General features: G+C 45.5%; 1 protein-coding gene across 1 annotated transcript in view; it reads left to right on the forward strand.

Annotated features, from left to right (window-relative positions):
- Window positions 1-17,356, forward strand: part of VPS53 (VPS53 subunit of GARP complex) — a 132,718-nt gene that overhangs the window by 84,300 nt on the left and 31,062 nt on the right. Inside the window, exons 15-17 of the mRNA XM_024736014.1 lie at window positions 289-436; window positions 3,790-3,872; window positions 4,842-4,920. Coding sequence (XP_024591782.1) covers window positions 289-436; window positions 3,790-3,872; window positions 4,842-4,920 — 310 coding nt within the window. The remainder of the gene's footprint in view (window positions 1-288; window positions 437-3,789; window positions 3,873-4,841; window positions 4,921-17,356) is intronic.

Below are 17,356 nucleotides of genomic sequence, written 5' to 3' on the forward strand. Positions count from 1 at the left end.
TGCCACGCTAAGCAGAGAGGCCGCTCAGCAGAGCAGAGTCATTGTAGTTAACATGACCGATGGCTGGCTCACTGTTGGGATCGTCTCTTCCTATTTCTGATGGTCAGAGAATTTAAACAAATGACAGTCAAGGTCAGGTCACTCGGAAAGGGCCTCATTGTGTGTGGATTTGTTTGGGCCACGTCCAGCCTCTCCTTCCCCTGTTTCTTTGTCTTACAACGTGCAGTTTCCGGGTCAGGAAGCAAACGAGGAGTCCTGACCTGACTGGTCCCTATGCCTTTTCCTCAGAACCACAAGCAGCGGCGGTGGGTTGACCATCAGCAGCCTCCTCAAGGAAAAGGAGGGCTCGGAAGTGGCCAAGTTCACCCTGGAGGAGCTCTGCCTCCTATGCAGCATCCTGAGCACTGCGGAGTACTGCTTGGCCACCACCCAGCAGGTGAGCCGCCCGGGCTGCCCTTGCGCCACCTCCTCCTTTTCCTGAGCCGCCTGGGCCACTTAGCTCAGGGGGTAAGAGCGTGGGCCCCAACGAGGCCACACACACCCTTGGGCAGAACAGCTGGTCTCCCACAGGGGAAAACTCGAGGTCCAGCCAGGGGACGGCCCAGGCAGCCCCCTTGCAGAAGGACCTTGTTAAAAGGAGACTGGGCAAGAAAGTATGACTGGTCTCCTCCCCAGAGCTGTGTAAGCTACTCAAAGAGCATGACGTGCCCTCTTGAAAATAGGTCAGTAGCCCTGTCTCCCACGTGCTAAAAGCAGTTACAGTCGTAGTGGTGGTAGGCCCCAGCCTTAGTGGTCACTAGTCACAACCAGTGATTCCATTCTCAGGAGTGTTACCAGGCTCATTGAAAATCCTTTGGGCTTTTATGTGTCTCCTGAAATGTATGGAGCATATTCTCAATCTGCAGAAACAAATAACCATTGTCTGGATGCTGACGTTCAGGAACTGGGAAGCAGGAAAGGGTAATGTCTCTGCTGGAGCTCCCATTAGCAGAAGGAAGACCAGAAGAATTTTCCATTCAGCCTTAGATGTGGGATTAGAAGTTCCTTTCCACATTTCCACCCTGCCAACCCTTCCCTTTGGACTTCTGTGAGAGAATACATTTCCATTTTAAGCCACCAAGTTTGTAGTAATTTGCTATGGCAGCGTTAGGAAACTAATTATAGGAGTCAGCCTGAATGAACTCTACTGGTCAAAGATGAGACATACAAGTATCAGTGAGAATATTAGCTACAGTCGATTGTAAACATCAAATATGTTTAAATCCATTTGGTTATAATGATTTTTAAAATTCACTTATCACCTTGGAAGATACTAAGAAACCACTGGTATGAATTGAATACTGGTAAATAAAGGAAAAGTTCTTATCCTGCCTTTCCTATCTGACTTGTACCTCAGGATAACCAAATCACAGACAATGGGAAGTATATCTTTATAGCAGATTTTCAGTTCATAAATGAAGAAGCAAAGATATTGAATTCAAATATCATTCTTTTATACCTCTTAATGGAATAATGGATCTGGGCATTGACCATCAATGGCTGCTGACATTACAAAAAGAGAGACAACCAAACATCATGTTATCTCCTGATGGAAGTACACAGCACTATCATGAAGGAGTTTTCTTTTTTTTTTACTCTCTTTCTTTCTTTTTCTTTTTCTTTTTTTTTTTGTTGGTGCTGTGTGACTTGTGGGATCTTCATTCCCCGACCATGGATTGAACCCCGGCCACGGCAGTGAAAGCACCGAGTCCTAACCACTGGACCGCCAGGGAATTCCCATGAAGGAGTTTCCTTTAAAAAAAGAAAAATCTGAATCTGATCAAGCTTTTACATCAAACTACAATTTACAGGAAATACAAGGGATAGAGGAGCATGCTAATTAGTACCTTTTGGATACAATCAATGAGATCAAACTTGAGAAAATCAACGGGGCAAACAACCCAGTTTCCTTAAGAAAAAATCACAGGGGTTTGGGGGGGATTGCAAAAAGAAATGGAGGGAGAAACCAAAGAGACTTGAGAATCCAAGCAATGAAGAATTGAAAAATAATACTTAGAAAACAATGCCAATAATGTGTCAATATCGGTTCATTAATTGTAACACTTTTACGCTTAACACCTGCATGGGGTGTGCCATTCTCTCCTTCAAGAGATCTTTATGAAGCACTGATTATGTACCAGGCATTGTATTTGGTATTAATTCACAGAGGTGAACAGAGTAGACTAATTTCTTACTGTCATGGGACTTAGAACTAATAAAGGAGCCAGATAATAAATAAGTAAGGCAAGATGTAACCTCAATTTTGTTCTAAGTGCTAGGAAGGAAACAGATGTTGCAGTGCTAGTTAGGGAGTTGCCTACTGAGGTAGAGTAGTCAAGGAGGGCCTCCTGGAGGAGGTGATATTGAAGCAGAGACCTGAGGAGTAGGAAGGAGACTGCCAAGTGAGGAGCTTGGAAGGGATGGGCAGTGGGGGGGAGGGGTGGCAAAGCAAAGGAGCTGGCTAGGACGGGGGAGCATAGAGTGCTTCTGAGAGAGGAAGTAGGACGTGTGAAGGCCCTGAGGGGGAAAAGACCCGGTGTCTTCCGGAACCTTAAGAGGTCGGTATAACTGAAGCCAGGCCGACAAGGGGGAAAGCAAGATGCGGGCCCTGAAGCTAGACAGGACCCAAATCATAGTTAGAAGTTTGGATTTTATTTTCAGTGTTAACAAGGAAAGGCCGCTAGAGAGTTGAAGCCTTGAGAGCCTGCGCCGTAATTTTTCTCCTCAATCCCTTATAAACGTGTAGATTGTTTCCAGTTTTTCACTAATATAAACGACAGCAGAATGTGAGCTTTATGAGAAGAGGATCTTATCTGTTTTTTTCACCAGCTAACTCCCTTATGCTATTACAGAGCCTGGCACTCTATTTAGAATAGACTTTCAGTAAATATTGGTTTAATTCATGAATGCTGCAAAGAACACGTGCGCATCTCCATACCTTGTTCTCATTACTCGTTGAAATATCTTTCTAGATGCGAAATCGCCGGCCGAAAGAGTGTGTATATTTAAATGTTTGCCTTTTAAATAAGTTGCCTTCCCAAAAGCTTACATTAATTTACCCATTCCTAGGAGTCACTTTTAAATCTAAGACAAAACATTCTTTATTCTTAGAGTTTCTGTAATAAATAGGTTTGGGGATGCTAGGTGAAGCAATTCCCGGGATGTTTTGAGGTATTTACAATTCCCGGTCAGTTGTATTTTTCTTGGAGGCTGCTGGAACGTGGCCAGCGTTTCTCCCCACTTGGCTGTAGGGTGAGGCAGGCAGAGACTGTTTGTTTTGTTTATTTTGGTATCCCTCAACACCTTGACGCGGTGGGTGGCCCAGCCCAGCGCTCAGGGAATACTTTACCTGATTTTATTGCGACCCACCACTGGAGGCTTCCAGTGTTGGTGGGTGAGCCAGCAGTTCACGAGGCAGGGAGTATCCTAAAAACGGGGATCTGTTTAAATTGTCAGTGTGTCATGAGAACCAAGTACAGTGCAGGGCCAAAGGGCACAGGCTCTGGAGGAAGTTTGATTCCCAGCCCTACCACTCACTGTCCTGGGTAGGGCATGCCTCCATCTTCTCATATATCAAAGGAGGATCATAATAGAATCTTCCTTACGGGGCAGTGAGGATTAAATGAGTGCATACACGAAAAGTGCCTGGAATTGTACCGGAATCCTCAGACTCAGTAAGTGTTAAGTATTGTTACGTCGCTTCTTCCGATACGCATTAAGTGTGTCGTTCTCTCTGTTACTCTCTAACAGCTGGAAGAGAAACTCAAGGAGAAGGTCGACATAAGTCTGACTGAACGAATCAATCTGACTGGAGAAATGGACACATTCAGCACGTATGTACTCGCGCGCCTGCTCGAGGCCCGCCTTTCCCCCTGCACGGAGCAGCGTGTCTCAGGCCGTCAGCGTAGGTTACTACAGAACCTGAGAAGTTTCCAGGGCCTTCTGTTGGATCAGCATTATTTTCTCCACCAGCCACCAAGGAGCCTTAGAAGTTGGTGCAGCTGCCCCCCATCCCGCCTCCTCAAATACAATCATTTTTAGCTTATGGGGGCTTTATTGTTGCACTATCTAGAATAACAAGAGAAAAGAAATACCCCCTTGGCCATCCCTGCAGGAAGGTCAGGTCCAGGGCCTCCTATCTGACCCACTAAATCTACAGAGGGCCAGCCCCACCTCCAGTGTTTCAAGGGCATAAAGGGTGAGCAGCCTGATTTTAGCCACTGGGGGGCGGGGGAGGGCAAGTGTATTTGGGGTGGAAGAGTGTCTGTCCAAGGAGTTCAGCCTGTAAAGCCTTCTTGAAACAGTTATTGCCCTGGTGCTACCTGGCAGGATTTTGTCCTGGTCGTTAAATGAGATTTGGGAAAGGCAAGCTTCTGCTTTCACATCAGCCACTTACTGAGGAAAAGTCCAAATTCTCTTCTTAGGTCATTTTCTCTCAACTTCCCCCCCACCCCCCAAGATCTGATTTAAACATTTTGGGTAAACGGGTCCTTTTGGAGGAGGTAGCAAAGAGGAATTCTGGGTGTAACAACTGGGGAGACGAGCCATGGAATCCGGTGTCCTGACTGAGTAGGAGCACATCTGAGCGAGACCAGGACACACAGCAAAAAGGAGGGCGGAGCCAAAACACTCCTCCTTGTCATTCATTCCTTTCCGAAATGAAACTCAAGTTTTTCTGAGGAAATGGTGCATCTGAGTTTTACACAGGTGCCTAAAACATTTGGAAGGAGCTGTGTCGGTCAGTCATTCGTTCCCAGTTCACTTTTGTAAGCTGTGCCCACAGTCGTGTGTTTGATCTGCAGTGTCATCTCCAGCAGCATTCAGCTGTTGGTTCAGGATCTCGATGCTGCCTGTGACCCCGCCCTGACAGCCATGAGCAAGGTAAGCTTTTAGGAAGTGCTTCTTCCTGAACGTCCAAGAGTGAGCCCAGGTGGTTTCTCCCTGCCCTGCCTGTGGCTCCTGCAGGCTCTTCAGTGCTTAAAGCACCAGTTGGGAGGAGAAGGGAGCCCTCCAGGAGTTTGCTAAAGCACTCAATTGATCTTGCACCTGAAGTCAATTGCCTGTCCTTTGAGAATGAGACGGGGAGCAGGTGTGTTTCCTAAGTTTGAGGGAGAGGTTGCTTTTTTTTTTTTTTCAAATTGTTTTTATTTATTTATTTATTTTTGGCTGCATTGGGCCTTCGTTGCTGTGCGCGGGCTTTCTCTAGTTGCGGCGAACGGGGGCTACTCTTCGTTGCAGTGCACAGGCTTCTCATTGCAGTGGCTTCTCTTGTCGCGGAGCACGGGCTCTAGGCGCACGGGCTTCAGTAGTTGTGGCATTCGGGCTCAGTAGTTGTGGCTCAGGGGCTCAGTAGCTGTGGCTCACGGGCTCTAGATCACAGGCTCAGTAGTTGTAGCTCACAGGCTTAGTTGTTCCGCAGCATGTGGCATCTTCCTGGACCAGGGCTCGAACCTGTGTTCCCTGCATTGGCAGGCGGATTCTTAACCACTGCTCCACCAGGGAAGTCCGTGAGGTTGCCTTTGATCAGCATCTGACACGTGCCGAAAACCCTTTGTGTGGCGGCAGTCACTTCAGACTCATTTTCGTTCCTGCCCACTGAGAAGTTTTTCCGACTCTCTCTGCGCTCTCGTGCAGGTGCAGGATCATTTGATCAGGTTGTGGACCCTGGTTTTCTAATATCGTGGTGGCCCATCAGTCAGCCCTCAGTCCGCAGGCCCCTCCTTTGGCGCTTATCACGTGCAGCTTCATGTTGCTCTTTGGCTTTTACGTGCCTGTGTCTTTTCTTCCTAAAAGAAAATCAATTCCTTAAGTTCATGGACCACATAGAATAGAGAAGACTCATACTTGTTGATTAATTAAGTTGCAAATAGGCAATTCTTCATTGATTCTAAACCAAATAACACGAAGCTGCCCACTCTTTGAACCTTCTAGAGCAGGGGTCTGCAGACTACAGCCAGTGAGCCAAATCTGGTCCGCTGCCAGATAAAGTTTTATTGGAACACAGCCACACTCATTCATTTATATATTATCTATGGCTGCTTTTGTGCTACAACGGCAGAATTAAGTAGTTGCAACTGAGACTAGATGACTCGCAAAGCCTAAGATATAAACAGTCTGTCCCTTTACAGAAAAAGTTTGCCAATGCCTATTCTAGAATCGTAGACTCTTGGAACATTCTTACAAATTCTAGAGAAAGAACTTCTCTGGGGCATACTGACCAGTAGCAGAGTAGAACACTGGCTTCGGAATCAGACAGACTTAACTCTCCTCATTTTTCCTTTGGGCGTGTTAAGCAAGTAACAACCTCTCTGGGCCCAAGTTACCTCATCAGGATGTGAACTGCCAGGATCTGCCTTCTGGGGAGAGTGACTGGTCTGGTGCCAATAAACGTTAGTCCTCTTTCCCTCTTGTCAGGAGTGGCCGTGTCACAAGGTTGTGTAAACACACATTTGCTGTGAATTTGGTTTTGCAGTAGATTGTAAATATTTAACAAAAATAGGGCTAAGACCAAAACTTAAGCTTTGGAGTTTTATGGCGCTCAGTGGGGAGTCCTGAGTAGCTGATGTCACAGAGTTTCCATTCAAAAGGCCCTTCCTTTCACCAATCAGATATGGATGTGTATTTCCGGCATCCAAGTGTTTACAAGCAGAATACTCCAAGCAGGCAAAGGGAGACTCACTCATTTTCTGAAAGGAACGTGACTCTGAAGATTGGTTTTGTAGGTTCTGATTATCCCCTCGCTGCTGGGGAACACTGCCTACATCCTGAACATGATCTGTTCCGGCTGCCATCTCTCCTGCACTGCCACACACTTTCAATTGGAATGCAGCTGGTGAAAGAATTTTTACATTTACCAAAGGAAGAGTGGATTTTTTTTTTTTTCAGTAAAATAACAGTTGTAGGGGGTTTAACACTCCAGGTGTTGCTTATATGAACTGTCAGTTCATTAGGTGGATTTCCCTCAAACTGCCCCCACCACCCATCTCTCCACCAGACCCACACCAGCAAACACTAACAGAGACCATACCTCCAGAATCTTTTGTTTACATCATAGGAAAACCACAGATGTGGGAAGGCAGCAGCTGGGAGGCCGTTACTCTTTGTCTGAGTCTTCCGGAGTTCTAGCAAAATGAAATCCATGTGATGAAAATGACCAGATATAAACAAGCCAAGTGGTCACAAACCGATTAGACAAATACCCTCTGTTACTGTGCCTGCCTTCTGTTCTGTGTAGTTTCTTCTAGGATTTTTTTAAACTTTTGTTTTGTGATAACGCTTATTCCTGTCTGTGATTCCATCGTTTTTGCTGCTAGTTGAACAGTTCATTTCAGACTCTACCCAGCACGGTGCTGGGAGTCCCAGGGCTGGGAAAGATGTGGACCTTATTCCAAGGTGCTTAGGTTCCAGAAAGTGTGGGGTAAGAGATGTGTGAGATGAGGGGGGTTAAGGTATGAGGAAATGAGTACCAGAAGTACAGAATACACCCTTCTCAAAGGAGGAGAGTTCAGGACTTCCCTGGCAGTCCGGTGGTTAGGACTCCGAGCTTCCACTGCAGGGTTCGATCCCTGGTTGGGCAACTAAGATCCCACGTGTTGCGCTCGCACGCCCGTGCAGCGTGGCCGAAACAAAGCAAAACAAACAGACGAAAAAAGAGGAGAGTTCACATCCAGGTGGGGAAGCAAAGAAAGCCTTCTTAAGGAAGTAGCATTTGAAACAGACCACCAAGGATGGCAAAGTTTTGAACAGATTTGTGATTAGGAGGGCATTCTGAGCTGAGTGACAACATGAACACAGGTTTATAAAGTTAGGAAAGCTCAGAACTTTGTCAGCATTGCCAGTCTCCTTACACATCTTTGGAATTCCACAGAGCACTCTGGGTGTGCTTGTACCTACATAGTCAAGGCTGGAAACAGGGCTGCCCTTGAGGAGCTTATATTCTGGTGAGGCAAAAACTTAGAATAATTGATGCTGTAAATAACTGTATTTTATAAAGGGTGAGAAAATGAGCATTGGGCTCGCCAAAGTGGAGCGGTGTCGTCAGATGATTCTGAGTTGAGGGAAGGAGGCTTCTTTGGCAAGATGGATTGAGCCAAGAAACTGAGTTACGTCATCCTCCTGCGAGGAGACCTCCTTCTCATTGAAGGCACCCCATGATCTCCTTGGTTAGCATACTGGGCTTTTATGATTTGTCCCTTCACTACCTTGTTGGTTCTGCCACTCCTGTGTGTATAACTATACTCCAGCCTCCGAGCCACTTTTCTTTCTCTGAATGCATTACTTTTTTTGTGGCTTCCACACCTTTTCTCATTCTGTTCTTTCTGCCTAGAATTCTCTTTCCACCCTTGTCTGCCCAATTAGCTCACCCTTTAAAATCCAGTTCAAATGTCTGCCTACTTTTAGAAAATTGAGGTATAATTCACATACAATAAAATTCATCCTTTTTTTTTTTTGTTTGTTTTTGTTTTTGTTTTTGTTTTTTGTGGTACGTGGGCCTCTCCCGTTGCGGAGCACAGGCTCTGGACGCACAGGCTCAGCGGCCATGGCTCACGGGCCCAGCTGCTCCGCAGCATGTGGGATCTTCCCGGACCGGGTCATGAACCCGTGTCCCCTGCATCGGCAGGCGGACTCTCAACCACTGCGCCACCAGGGAAGCCCAAATTCATCCTTTTAAAATGTATAATTCGGTGGAACCACTACCACCGTCTAATTCCAGGACATCTTCATCACACGAAAAAGAAACCCCATACTCATTAGCAGTCACTCCCCATTTCCCTGGCAGTCACTAATCTACTTTCTGTCTCTAGGGATTTGCCTATTATGGACATTTCACATAAATAGAATCAAACAGTATGTGGCCTTTTGTGACTGGATTTCTTCACTTAGCCTAATGTTTTCAATGTTCATCTATGGGGTAGCATGTATCAGTACTTCACTCCTTTCTATGGCTGAATAATACTCCCTTGTATATGGTTAAACCACGTTTGGTTTATTCACTGATCAGTCAGTGGACACTTTTTAACTCTTACGAGTAATGCTATGAATATTCATGTACGTGTTTCTGTGTGAATATGTTTTCAATTCTCTTGTATACATACCTAGGAGCAGAACTGCTGGGTCATCTGGTAGCTCTACGTGTAACGTTTGAGGAGCTGCCAAACTGTTTTCCACAGCAGCTGCGCCCTTTTACATTCCCACCAGCAATGAGTGAAGGTTCTCATTTTTCTATATCAACACTCATCAACACTTTAAAAAAAAATTATAGCCATTCTAGTGGGTGTGAAGTGGTATCTCATTGTGGTTTCAACTTGTATTTGCATTTCCCTGATGACTAACACGTTGAGCAGCTTCTCATGTGCTTATTGGACATCTGTATATCTTCTTTGAAAAGATGTCAGTTCAACTCCTCTGCCCATTTTAAAATTGGATTGTCTTTCTATTGTTGAGTTGTGGAAGTTCTTTTTATAGTCTGGATACTAGACTCCTTGTCAGGTACATGAGTTGCAGATATTTTCTCCTTTTCCACGTGTTGTCTTTTTACTTTCTTGGTCATGTGCATTGAAGCACTAAAGTTCTAAATTTTGATGAAGTCCAATTTTTGTATTTTTTCTTTTGGTGCTTGTGCTTTTGGTGTTACACCTATGATACCATTACCTAATCCAAAATTATGAAGATTTACACCTATATTTTCTTCTAAGTATTTTATAGTTTTAGCTCTTACATTTAGGCCTTCAATCCATTTTGAGTTAATTTTTGTATATGGTGTGAAGTAAGGATTCAGTTTCATTCCTTTGCGTGTAGATGTCCAACTGTCCCGGTACCCTTTGTTGAAAAGACTATTTATTCTTTACCCATTGGGTGGTCTTGAGACTCTTGTCAAAAATCAGTTGACCATAAGTACATGGGTTTATTTCTGGACTCTCAGTTCTATTCCATTGATCTATATGTCTTTCCTCATGCCAGTACCACACTGTTCTGATTATTATAGATTTGTAGTAAGCTTTAAAATCAGGAAGTATGCGTCTTCCAATTTTGTTCTTTTTCAAGATTGTTTTGGCTATTTTGAGTCTTTTCCAATGTCACCATTTTTTGTCTCATCCAGAGTGTTTTCCTCCCTCAAGACACCACGGCACCTATACTAACTCTCTACTTTGTTGTACAATTATTTTTATATCTGTGTCCCACCCCCGTTAAGCTTTGAACAATTCACGGGCTGTGTCTTACTGATTTTTTGATCTCCACAGCACAGCACAGTTCTTGTTTAACTGTAGTACTCCGTGAGTGGTTTTGAAAGTAAAAAAGACAGGAGGAACAAAAGTTTGTAGACACCCATTTGACCAAAGAATGGTGACAAAGTAAGACATAGGTAGTAACTCTCCTGCACAGATTTAGCTGGGTAGAGCTGGTAGACATAGGTTAGGAAACTTGGGCATCTTTATTGGAAACGGCAGGATTGTAGACTCCCGGAAGCCGCCAGGCGCATCCAGGTGCTGTTGAGGATGATGTGATGCTCCTGGATGGTACTTAATAGCAGGGCTTCTTTCTTCAACAAGTAGCATCCTGGAGCTGATTGAAGAAAAGTCAGAAATAGGAAATGCCCACATCTAGCTATTAGCTTCCCAGCTGTGGGCGAGAGCCCTGCTGCTGGAAGAGGAGAGGAGAACACAGAGGGGCAAAGTTTGGTAGAAAATCCACAGGAATGTCTTTAAACAGGCCAGGCCCACATGGAGGAAGTGAAATATGAGGAGAGTTTAGTGGTTTCTCTGAAACTGTAACCTAGAGATTACAGTAGTGTTGATGATAAGTTACGTCAAAATTACCTTTCAGACCACTTTCCCCTCCCATATTGCATTATTCTCTTAGATGAGCTCTGTGAGATGATAGTAAGTTGTTACCTACGGAGCACCCAAAGGCATTATCTCGTTTAATTCTGACAAATATGTAAGGTACCTGTGTTAGTTCCTTCTGTCTTTCACAGATAAGGGAACCGAAACTCAGAGAAGTTAGGTCGCTTGCCAGATCTCTTAGATAACGTGTGACAGAGCCAGGGCTCAGGTCTCCCCTCTGTGCAGGATCGTACCACACCGCACTTACAGAGTAAGAGTTAGTGTTTTTGGCACACGTGGAAACTGAGGCAAAAATGAGCTTAAGTAACTTGTCTAAAAGTGGAGAAATGACGACAGTGTGTGCCCGGTACTGCTGGGTTCACACGAGTGTGCATTCACGCTCACTTTGACTATGAGCTCTTCAAGCACTTACAAGCATCCTGTTAGATATTGGTCTTCAGCATTTCTCAATCTGACACTGACTTTCCTACAGGGGAGAAATCGGGTTGAGCAGCCAACCCAAGTAGTGCAGTCTGCTCTGCACGTTTCTCCCTAAAGCTAATGAATTGTCATTCAGGGCTGTGTGTTGCTTGCTTTTCCTTTTCATAAAAAAAGCCATATAGGTTTATAACAGTGAAGCCAAAAATAAAACCAAGTCTCCTGATTCTTGAAAAGGGAGTTGTTTGGAGTGCTTTGGTGGAAATGTGAAGAGTTTTGTCTTTTAAATGTAAATTCTGTGAATTCTTAGGAATTAGTATGTCTGCTTATGGCCTTATGTAGGATTTTTTTTTTTTTTTTGCGGTACACGGGCCTCTCACTGCTGTGGCCTCTCTGGTCGCGGAGCACAGGCTCCGGACGCGCAGGCTCAGCGGCCATGGCTCACGGGCCAGCCGCTCCGCGGCATGTGGGATCCCCCCGGACCGGGGCACAAACCCGTGTCCCCTGCATCGGCAGGCGGACCCCCAACCACTGCGCCACCAGGGAAGCCCGATTTTTTTTTTTAACAAGTAGGATTTAAAAAAAAAAAACATCTGTGGCTTCCTTAAAAGGTCCTGTGGTCCTCTCCTCACTCTGTCCTTTTTCCTAGGGCTACTCACATCACTAGATTTAAAGAATCTAAGTCTCTGTCCAAAATCAAACAAACTTAGCTTTTTGCCCATTAATGGTAGTTTTAAGAAAAAAAAAAAACCCAAATTAAATTTCCTTACAGTCTGGCATGTAATTTCTATTAGGTTTCAAGATCATGAACATGTACTAATTTAGGAGGCCGCCTTACTATCCCCCAAAGACATTTCAAAATAGCTAGAACAGTCCTCAAATCTGCTCTCATTTCCCTCTGTCATTAAAATGTAGATCTGTTTCAGGAGGCCCACAGAGCTCCATGGTTAAGAAATCCTCAATTTCATGTACCACCTATAATCAAAGCACATCTTTCTTTCTTCGTAAAAGAGATTTGTTTTCATTATGACCAAAACAAATTACCTTCGTTACAGAAAATTACAGATTTTTAAAAAGAAGAAAATTTGGGCGTCCTTGGTGGCGCAGTGGTTGAGAGTCCGCCTGCCGATGCAGGGGACACGGGTTCGTGCCCCGGTCCGGGGAGATCCCACATGCCGCGGAGCGGCTGGGCCCGTGAGCCATGGCTGCTGAGCCTGCGCGTCCGGAGCCTGTGCTCCGCAATGGGAGAGGCCACAACAGTGAGAGGCCCGCGTACCGCAAAAAAAAAAAAAAGAAGAAAGAAAGAAAGGTTATACGGGGACTTGCGTGGTGGCGCAGCGGTTAAGAATCCGTCTTCCAATGCAGGGGACACGGGTTCGAGCCCTGGTCTGGGAAGATCCCACCTGCCGCGGAGCAGCTAAGCCTGTGCACCACAACTACTGTGCCTGCGCTCTAGAGCCCACGAGCCACAACTACTGAGCCCGCGTGCCACAACTGCTGAGCCCGTGTGCCACAACTACTGAAGCCCGTGTGCCTACAGCCTGTGCTCCGAAACAAAGAGAGGCCACCGCAATGAGAAGGCCGCGCACTGCAACGAAGAGTAGCCCCCCCTCGCCGCAACCAGAGAAAGCCCGCGTGCAGCAAGGAAGACCTAATGCAGCCAAAAATAAAATAAATTAAAATAAATAAATCTATTAAAAAAAAAGAAAGAAAAGTTATACAAATTCACCTTCCCATTGGCCCAGCAGTGAATGGGAAAAAAAAATCTACACCTATATCATCTTCTTTTAATATTTATTTATTTTGTTATTTTGGCTGCTCCGGGTCTTAGTTGTGGCACGTGGGATCTTTGTTGCGGCATGCGAACTCTTAGTTGCGGCATGCATGTGGGGTCTAGTTCCCCTACCAGGGATCAAACCCGGGCCCCCTGCATTGGGAGCATGCAGTCTTACCCACTGGACCACCAGGGAAGTCCCTATATATATATATCTTCTTAGAGCCTCTTTTGCTCCACTTTCTATCCTGGGTCTTCTTGGTTTTCCTCCTGGAGTTAAGGAACGTGTATCCCTGAGCAAAGAGGTGAGGAGAGTCATCCTTTCCTCCCCCTCTGCACCACCATCACCGCCACTACATCGTCTACTGTGGACAAGCTCATTCTGTACGTAGATTTTGCTTGCCCCCCAGATCCCTCAGCGAATTTGAAGTTCATTTCAGGTGGTAACACTTCTTTTGGAAAGCAACGTTGTAAAGTGGAAAGAACATGGACTTTGGAGTTAGTCAGACTAATATCTAGATCTCAACCATTCGGACTTACCAGTTATGCTTCATTAGACCAGCCCCTTATTGTCCGCAAGCCTGTCTTATCTGTAAAGGAGGAGTAAGAATACCTTGTTCGCTGCATAGTCATAAGCAGTAGGTTCATAGGAAAATGTCAGTCGTCGTGCTTGGTGCACAGTAGGTGCTCGACAGATGTTCCCTCCTCTTTTTTATTCCCCCCACAGTACTTGGTTCAGTGCTGTACATGGGGAAGGTGCCTAGAAACATAGCACACGCTTGTTCTATGAGTAAAAGTAGCCCCGGCAGACATGAGAGTGTGCGCGTGTGCATGTGTGCATGCCTGGGGCCAATGGCCCAGCAGCCTAACCTGTAGCACTAGACTCTGATTACCTGCAGTGTTCCCAGACGCCACATGTCTGAATCCGTGCTCTGTACAGCTCTAGTCCCATAATCAAGATGAGTACTTGAAAATTTGAATTCTCACTTAGGGAAAATCGGTTTCTTAGGAGACCCCTTTGTAAGTTTTACACAGCCATGGAGAAACACAAGTTCCATGGTAAACTAGTGTGGAGCCCTGTCCTCTGATCAGTGGATGGGTCAGAATTCTCTGCTCCTGTGGGTTCTCGCCAGGAAGAATGAGCGTCTCCCCGACCCTCCCTGTGAGGTGCAGCCGCACACTCCTCCCCAGGTGGCAGAAACCACGGGCGCTGGCGACGCCCCGGGCCTCACAACCTCTCCCTCAGGCCAAGCGTGGGGTCCCACAGGCTCTGGCATTGTCATCTTGACCCTTTCCTTGCTTGCTGTTTCTGTCACCCCTACATCTTAGTCACCGCTTCTTTTGCAAACTGTTTTTCTTGTTTACATAGCACCAGTGGTATTCAACCCCACCCCACCTTCTAAACAAAAAGTGCAGAAGGAAAAACTTGAAGTATGGAGGGGTAAATTTTAAAGGTCAGATGCAAGGTTCATCTGAAAAAGTTGGAGTCTTACTTCGACTGATGGCTTTTCAGGATGTTTGTTCTTCCAGTGCAAGCTACTGTTTGTGTCCCTTTTGGAAAGAGAACTTTGCTTGATCCCTGTGTATTTCATTAGCTTCTCCGTGAGAAACTAGGCTCCCCTTGAACTAGGGCCAGTTGAGTGCTTTGTTCTTTGTTTTCTTTCTTTTAAATCATTTGTTAACAAGTGTCTAGGAAGTGGCCTCGTATAGTGCTTGGGCTTTAGATGGAGCTGGGCTGCCTCCACTCTGCTGTTGACTAGCTGTGTGACTTCGGGCAGGTGACCTCTCCTCTTTGAGCTTTTTGAGTCTCCTCGTCAATAAGACCGCTGTGAGGAAGATGACGTCTGAATAGTAATGAGATGATGTTTGCAAAGTGCCAAGCCAAGCAGCCTGCACACGGTAGGCCCTGATTTAGGTATATTGGGTCATTCGAGTTACAACCCAAACCCCAAGTCATTGGGATGGGTGATGGCAAAGCATCCATCCTAGGCAGTGGCTGGACAGCATCACCGCTGACGATATTTTGTTCATTTTTTAGAAAATAGTCCGAGCAATGTCAACTTTCATTGTTTTCCAGTACTTTAAATTCTTTTCTTACTTCATAAAGCTGACTTAAATTTAAACTTGGGAATCTACTTGCCTTTTGCCAATACTTCCTTTAACTTGACCGGTGGAGTCCTAACTGGCTTAAGTATTAAGGCAAATCCAGTCTTTTCACACCGATTCCCAATGTGGGCACGTATTGACGTGGCCGGTGGTGATCAAGAGGAGATAGCTCTCCAGCGGGAACTTGAACTCCCACGCCGCACACTCCGTCTTGCCCCGGAGCTGCTTTGGAACCGATGACAGGACATGTCACCACCTCCCTCTGTGGTCGTCTTCTGTCGATGGAGAACCGTTGCGCGTAGATAATTGTTTATGAACTTTTTGAGCTGTTGAAACCTAAACTGCTGCCGACTTGGAAAACAGTGGTCGTTACTATGGACGAGCTTTGCGTCGGGTGGAGGGGTGGTGCGTCCCGCTGTCTACCCAGTTGACTGTGCCATCCCGGGGCCTGTGCTCCCGAGCCGCTGCCGAGCTGGGAGCAGAAGATGAAGCGTAGGTGCTAACAGCACCTGCCAGTTCTGGCCTCAACCCTGTGCGCTCATTTAAAACCCCCTAGGATGTTCCTTGCTTGGATGGGTCACATCTCTAAAATCAGATGGAAAAAGAAGCCTCTTGAATAAAATAGAGGAAAACATTACACATAGCCAAGGAATTAGAATATAAAGTCAGTTCATATTAGACTTTTCTACCATCTCTCCATTCTTCATTTTTATTTTTTTCCCAGTAAAAGAATTAGAGACCCTTTTCTTTCTGGAGCCTCACGAAAGAAAAGCTTGCGTAAGACTTCGTGTGCCTGGGCCTTGGTTTTCTTATCTGTAAAATGAAGACGGAGGTGCCTTCCTGCTTTGCCATGGTTCTGTCCTTGCACAGACTGAAAGCTTTCAGGATATAAATATCTGCTGACTTGAAGAAACATTAGGGTAAAACATAGAGTCATTTGAGCTTCCCAGGAGCTGGGGGATCATCCATGTACAATATGATTCTTTTAAACAAGTTCTCTCAGGATTGAATTTTTCCTTTCCCCAAGAGCTCTATAAAAATAGTATTTTCTTGCCAGAGACATCAAGGCCTCAGAACTACTGCCCTCGTTCTATGAACGTGTTACATGGTTTGTGTTTGGCTTAGGGTCTTTTTATCAGACAGCCCGGCTCCGTTCTGAGAGGCTGACTCAGCAGAGCCCCAGCGCGGGGCAGGCTGGGAGCTGGTAAGACCTCCCTTCTCCCATGTGTATCCGAGGCGGAAGCAGTATCACACCACTGCTTCTTTCTCCCTTTTACTGTACGTGCTTTCCGAGCATTTTCCCTAGTTCTCCTCAGGTTGTGAGAACTTAAGCCCAGCAGGTCTCTCGTTTTTATTCATGGCCTGGTCAGGGGTCACACAGGGCTTCTCAGTGATGCCCATCTCCCCCGCACCTGCCATCTACACAGTCCCTGCCCTGTTCCCCATGGCACTGTCTTAACCTATGACCTGCCCCTCGTGTTTGCCAGAGATCCTCTTCCCTTCCCCTTGATTGAAATCCCACATAACCCCAAAGGCTCTAGGAGTAAGAGTCTGATGTTTGATTATGGAAATTTTCAATTATATCCAAAAGTAGAGAAAATAGAAAAGTAGAAGAAATAAGCCACCAAAAAGCAGAGAAAATAAGCTGCAAGGATATAATGTACAACACAGGGGATATAGCCAATATTTTATAATAACTATAAATGGAGCATCACCTTTCAAAACTGTGAGTCACTCAGAAACCAACACAACATTGTAAATCAACTATACTTTTTAAAAGTTGTGAGTTGCTATATTGTACATCTGTAACTGTTGCTGTATTATACACCTGTACAATACACCTGTATTGTACAGCAACTATACTTCAGAAAAAATAGAGAAAACAATATAATGAACCTCATGTACCCATCACCCAGCTTCACTAATCTTGTTTCATCTGCTCCTCCCAGCACTAGATTATTTTGAAGCAAGTCTCACAGGTCATATTGTTTCTAATTTCCTTTTTAAAAAAAAAAAAAGAAAGAAATCTCCAATTTGGGACTTCCCTGGCGGTCCAGTGGTTAAGACTCAGCCTTCCAATGCAGGGGGTGCGGGTTCAATCCCTGGTTGAGGAACTAAGGTCCCACATGCTGCAGGGTACGGCCAAAAAAAAAAAAAAAAAAAAAGAAAAACATCA

Source organism: Neophocaena asiaeorientalis, unplaced genomic scaffold (genome assembly GCF_003031525.2).
Source record: "Neophocaena asiaeorientalis asiaeorientalis breed wild unplaced genomic scaffold, Neophocaena_asiaeorientalis_V1.1 scaffold129, whole genome shotgun sequence".
NCBI classification, from domain to species: domain Eukaryota; kingdom Metazoa; phylum Chordata; class Mammalia; order Artiodactyla; family Phocoenidae; genus Neophocaena; species Neophocaena asiaeorientalis.